The sequence below is a fragment of the Saccostrea cucullata genome, unplaced genomic scaffold (genome assembly GCF_032062105.1).
Source record: "Saccostrea cucullata isolate Sc308-1 unplaced genomic scaffold, CSIRO_AGI_Scuc_v1 ctg3930, whole genome shotgun sequence".
NCBI lineage: Eukaryota > Metazoa > Mollusca > Bivalvia > Ostreida > Ostreidae > Saccostrea > Saccostrea cuccullata.
This window is the reverse complement of record NW_026931740.1, coordinates 44,046-50,314: the sequence shown is the minus strand read 5'-3', so window position 1 is coordinate 50,314 and position 6,269 is coordinate 44,046. Positions and strand designations below refer to the sequence as shown.

Sequence of the window (6,269 nt, the reverse complement as noted above, 5' to 3'; positions counted from 1 at the left end):
ATGATTTTGTTTTAATAACACATCCCCGATATACGGTATTTGTTCACATAAAAACAGTATCAGTATATGGGAAGAGACACAAACAATTAATATTAACCTCTAACTGGAGCAAAATGGTAGCTTGAAGGATATGATGGACTCACTTTTTTTCTGAAGGTGACATAACCTGTCTTGTATAACTGTGTTATTTTTTTCTCCTATTTTAAATTTTTCCCTAATTTTGTTATACCTAACTCAAAAATCATCACCATCACCTTACATTCCCTCTGTCCCAAAAAGCTGAACATGAATTCTTTGCAAAGCCCTTGGGAAAGATGAGTAGCTGAAAATGTCTAAAGTTTTGGTCTGATGCAAAATACACAGCAAAGCATGGTTCATGGTGCTACACACTGACGGCTGGAAACAGATAGCAATAGGTCACCCGATTGACTAGGTGACCTAAAAAAAAAATTTGAGAGGACCCCTTTTGAAATCTCCCAGACTTCTGAAAGTTTATATAAGATAGGTTTTGACAGTGCCCCTGACAAACTCCCTCCTAACATTTACACCAGGTAGGTTTTGACAGTTCCCCTGACAAACTCCCTACAGATGGGACACTTCCTCATGGCTGGAGCACAATCAGCACAGCAGGCCAGGTGACCACACGGCAGGAAGGCAATGGACACGTTCTTCTCCATACAGATCTTACACACGATCTGGTCCTTAAGACTTGTGTTCTCCTGTCTCAGGGACGTCAGCTCTGCAAAAAGTTCAATATAAAACAATGGATTTTTAAAATGCTTCAATTTGAAAAAAAAAACATTACTGATGTTGGATATAGTTTTAAAGCATTGAAATGAATTAAAGATTTACTCACGTTCACCCTTATATTTGTTCATGCAGCTTTTACTTTTCACTCATGCCCGACTTTCACTTGATGTGATTTCACTCACTGTTCATGATTTGCTCACAATTCACTTTTCACACACAGTTTCTTTTCACTGTTTCCCCTAAACTTGCTAACCATCTATTCACTGACACAGTTCATTCAGAAACCACTTGACAGAAACCCAACAGTTAGGTCTCGTGGTGAACAACTTGACTTCACACTCTTTTTTACAGATTGCTTACATACAAATTTTACAAAAACCTTATCCCTTCTTCCTCATTACAAACTTTTAAACATTCAATTTTTTTCACCCCCCCCTCCCTCTCCCATAATGTATAGTTTCTTATGCACACTCTTTTTTTTTTATTCTTCCAAGTTGAAAGAAAACTGAGTTCTGTCCATTACCATACATGCTTAAAAGACCTTTTTATTTATAGGTACACATAAGGACTAAATTTTGTGCATTAAGGCCACAAAAATTAATCTTTACTTTCTCAAGCCAAAAATTTCAAAAGTCAACAAAATGATGACATCAACTGGCACTTCCATTTTTGTACTACTTATATTTTAAAATTAATAATTATCATGGTTAATCAAATTTAAATATTATTCCAAACATTTAAAAAAAAATAATCACAAAATAGTGTAAAATAACAATGGGAATAAATGTTTTCATAATAGTTTATTAAACTTTACTAAGAGTTTTTAGAAATATACAGAAGCTCTTAAAGAAGAGGCCTAAGGGCCTTGAATTGCTCATCTGATAAATTGTACAATCTGTCATTCTATTTGAAGCTTCTAACTCTAAGTATCCTAAGACCCAAGTTGCATCAACTGACAAAGTTTGATGATTCTTAGCCAATTAGGGCTGAAGATATTTTAATAAACCTATCAAAAAAAACATAAGTGGGTCACAGTGACCTACTTTAAGATGAATTTTACTGTGCATTTGATGCCAGTGACCTACTTTTAAACTGACATTGTTCGAGGACCCAAGATGCATCAACTGACAATGTTTGATAATCATAGGCCTTAAAGTGTCCAAAATCTGCCTCCAAATCAATTGCCCACAAAATTTAAAAAGTAGGTCACAGTGACCTACTTTTGGGTTAACATGATGTGAAGTCCTAACATGCATTAACGTACAAGATTTGATGATCCTAGATTTTAAAGTAAGGAAAATATAAACATTTTTATTAAATGTAAATTTACGTCAACTTTGAAGTGACCTTGAGACCATGCCCTTTACCCCAGGGTAATTCCCTGTGCAAATTTTAACCTTCAACATATCCTGATCCTTGTATGTAAGTTGGTGAAAATCTACCAGGTGGTTTTGGAGAAGATTTTTTTAGCCACCAGTACTTTTGATTTTATTTTTCTTATTATCTCCCCTTGTTTAAGGGTCCCAACCCTAGTTTTAGTAAAAATGGTAGCCCTTAGACCAAGGATACCCTGTGGCAAATTTGACACTGATTGGTCAAGGGGTTCTTGAGTTATGGCCAATATTCTAAAAAGTTTATGCACACAGCACAAATGGACATAGCATTTGCTCTTTGAGCCTTTCGCTCAGAAGAGCTAAAAAACAGGTAAAAGACATAAGTAAAAAATATCACTCACCATCATAAGTAGGGTTAGATAAAAAATTGGAAATACTTTCTCCAGTGCCAACTTCAGCTTCAAGAGAAAAAAAATTGAAATGTAGGGGGGAAAGAAAAATCTATAAAAATTAAATTTTTGATATGGTAATCTCATGTAGTCTAAAAATAAATTCATGGTTTTTATTTTGTGAGTCAGTTTTACACAAAAGCAAACTGATAATTTCCTAGTCCCCCCAAAAATATTTTTATCAACTTTCAGCCATATTTACGCAATACAGATAGTGTATACAGTCAATATTAAAAAAAAAATTCACACTGGGGAAATAAAACTAAATTCTAAAACACAGAAGCATGGACTACTATCTCTCCATCTTTACCTGCATTTGAAGTTCCTGTGGCTGCAGCCTCCTCACTTGTTGATTGGTCAGTTTTATCTCTAGTGGAATTTGATTGGCTGACATTATTTGTGACATTCTCTGTGATAGCTCCTGATTGGACAGCAGGAGTGGAGGAGGATTCTGATTGGTCAACATATCTCTGTGATTCTGATTGGCTGCTGGAATTTTCTGATGCTCTCTGGTTGTCTGCTAATTCAAATATGACCTCCAAGATTTCTTGAGCAGATACCTTGTGTTTACCTAAAAAGTTGTTAAATTATTAGAAGTCAAGCAGTTTTTACAATATATTGTGAAGACTATAAAAAATGTCATACAGTGCAAATTGCAATTTTTCAAATTTCTTGGAGATCGATGCTTTCTTTTTTTTTGTTTTAACTTTACTGAAGAAAAGTGATGCAACTATACATAAATTTCCATATCGTTTTATCAGCTGTAATTATTAATCTTTATCATTAAGGCCATAAGATTTGTTATTAATAATTTCTCAGGCTATAAATTTCAAAATTCAATGCAGCAGGGAGGTTTTTTAAAAGTAAATACAGTACCTCTGGGAAGCCTGCTCTTGATGGTAGTGATGGCTGTTTTAATTATCTCCTCGCCGTACCCCATGTCTTTGATGCTTATAACGGCTGCCGACTTCATGATCTTCTCCTCCTTAGCAAGGGTCTGGGCTGCATCACCTGTAAATAGGTAAACACAGGTGAACATAATTCAACATCTGACCTAAACAGTTTCACCTGTAAATAGGTCAACACAGGTAAAACATAACTCAACAAAGGACCTGGACAGTATCTATGTAAACAGGTCAACACAAGTGAAATGTAACATCACACCTGGACAGTATCCCTGTAAATAGGTTAACACAGGTGAAATGTAACATCACACCTGGACAGTATCCCTGTAAATAGGTTAACACAGGTGAAATGTAACATCACACCTGGACAGTATCCCTGTAAATAGGTTAACACAGGTGAAATGTAACATCACACCTGGACAGTATCCCTGTAAATAGGTTAACACAGGTGAAATGTAACATCATACCTGGACAGTATCCCTGTAAATAGGTTAACACAGGTGAAATGTAACATCACACCTGGACAGTATCCCTGTAAATAGGTTAACACAGGTGAAATGTAACATCACACCTGGACAGTATCCCTGTAAATAGGTTAACACAGGTGAAATGTAACATCACACCTGGACAGTATCCCTGTAAATAGGTTAACACAGGTGAAATGTAACATCATACCTGGATAGGTGATGTAGGTCCAATTACTCTGTGTCTGTCATTTTATTTGTAAAGAAGTGGAGCTTGAGTTACTTATCTGTTACAAACTGATATTCCATAAGAAAATGTACAGTCTTATTTGTCTAGATAATTGTTGTCTATGTACACATCTGACTGTTGATACATACATCTGTATACCTGCACACTTTCCCTACTCATGAAATTGTTTATGTGTATATTTGTTGAATGTATTAAATTTCTTTTTTATTAGCTTTATGTTTATCAATTACTAGTACTTGTAAGTTTGTTACTAGTATGTGTGTCTGTGTTTTAATTACTTACTAGTATTTGTATTTGTCTGTGGGTTTGTCTGCGAGTTTCCAGCATCATCCTGTGATCTCTGTTCCTCCTATATACAAGATATATTCAAAATAAATCATAATGACAATGGTTCAAATATAAAACTTCTAAGGAAGTCATGGGATAAAATTTCTTCAAAAGTTCAAGGCTTTTAACTTATATTGCCAACAATACTGCCTTAAAATATTGCAAGTTAAGTAATAAAAGATCTGAATACAAATAGTCTCTGAAAGACTCCTGAATTAAAAAAATTTTCAACAATTTTTTTTTATTTATCTTGGACATTATTATGAAAATATCAGTTAGGCCATATAAAATTGAAATCTTGGTTCTCAGGCCCACGCGCATCCGTTTTGAGGTAGCCGCATTGCCGATTTTATTGTATTTTTGATAAAATAAAAAGTTGGTATTGCGGAGACCAATCCGGGAAAAAAAATTCCGACCTCATTTGTTTCGTAGTTTAGTATTCAAATATCACTTCCAGTAGCCATTTACAATGAGATTTTGGCTACTTCGTTTGAAAATACATTCGAGAACATTACCTACGATGTTTACACGCTGTTAAGCAGTGGATAAAGCAGAAATTTTGACCAGAAATGGAAAGTATATCTGTGATTAAAAAAATATCTTTATGTTAAAGAAAATTCGGAAATTAAAATTTAAAAAAATACCTCCCTCAACTACTTTATTGCCAATAAAATGAGAAATAAAATGCCGCCTTTCCGCTTCTGTTTTGGAGAAAATAGGCCTGAGAACCAGGGAATTAAATTTAGATAGCCTTAATCTGTGCCATTTTGATCTACAGTTCTATTTTAGCACAGGAACTCCTTTTGTCACTTACCATCTCAGCAGCACGTCTCAGTACAAGATCGATAAACTGCTGTCCACGATTCTGTCTCACAAACGCACACTTACTGAACCAGCGAGCATGCTCAACCTTGAAACAACATAGATTATGAATAACCTTACAGTTCTACTTGGAAAAAAAATGATGAAGAAATGCATGCATTTCTATTAGAATATATCATTCAGGTACTTAATGTCTGGAAAACTTTATGGCATTTGCATTTTTTATTTGCTGCATTATGGCATTTGCATTTTTTATTGGCTACATCCAAAACATGAGGAATTTTTTTTCTAATTAAAATTTACACAAAGATAAGTGCATGAATCCATATCCATATTGATACTGTAGATTCACTGTGAATCAAAACTGCCTCTGCCTTACCCAGGGGTCGTCCCCAGCCTCCCAGTTCCTTAGTCCCCCTCCACAGAAAAAGCAGCGTGTGTAGTCGCCGTATCCAGCATAAAAGAACCCTGCCAGGGCCATGTCTCGTGGTGTCTGCGTCATGGCTGTCGGCCAATCAGTGAAGGAGCTGATCCGTACAGCCAGAATGGCGTAGGACGGGTACTTAGGGCGGTCGAAGTTAATCCCCATCGGGTCCCTCCGGAGTGCCTCTAACTGGGCCTCTCTGCCGGGGGGCAGGGGTGGGGGACCAGCAGTGGAGTGACCCTGGGGATTGGAGGGGCTGTGCTTCAGTATGGGGTTAGATTCCACAGCTGTGACTAGCTGGTGGGTAGGTCTGGAGGTGTATGATGAATTGTAAACAGGAGGTCTCTCCGACATCTATAAATCAAAGAAAGTCATTTAACATTTATAGCATTGATTTTTAAAAGAAAAATAATGCCTTTCTGAAACAACATATTATAATAGCAAATCGTTGACAATAATTCAGGTAAAAAAAAAAATACAAAATTAATATAACCCTTTAACTTTTACATTTCAACCATAGACAGATGACAAAAGTATGCAGAGT

General features: G+C 35.8%; 1 protein-coding gene across 3 annotated transcripts in view; it reads right to left on the bottom strand.

Moving 5' to 3' along the window:
* Positions 1 to 6: 6 nt before the first annotated feature.
* The window catches only part of LOC134233424 (uncharacterized), a 44,295-nt gene continuing 38,032 nt past the window's right edge, over positions 7 to 6,269 (bottom strand). For all 3 annotated transcript variants that reach the window (XM_062715388.1, XM_062715389.1, XM_062715390.1), the window contains 7 exons: positions 5,681 to 6,079; positions 5,294 to 5,389; positions 4,435 to 4,501; positions 3,410 to 3,544; positions 2,844 to 3,104; positions 2,486 to 2,542; positions 7 to 739 (listed from right to left, as the gene is read on the bottom strand). In XM_062715388.1, coding sequence (XP_062571372.1) covers positions 543 to 739; positions 2,486 to 2,542; positions 2,844 to 3,104; positions 3,410 to 3,544; positions 4,435 to 4,501; positions 5,294 to 5,389; positions 5,681 to 6,079 — 1,212 coding nt within the window. In that variant the 3' untranslated portion in view covers positions 7 to 542. The remainder of the gene's footprint in view (positions 740 to 2,485; positions 2,543 to 2,843; positions 3,105 to 3,409; positions 3,545 to 4,434; positions 4,502 to 5,293; positions 5,390 to 5,680; positions 6,080 to 6,269) is intronic.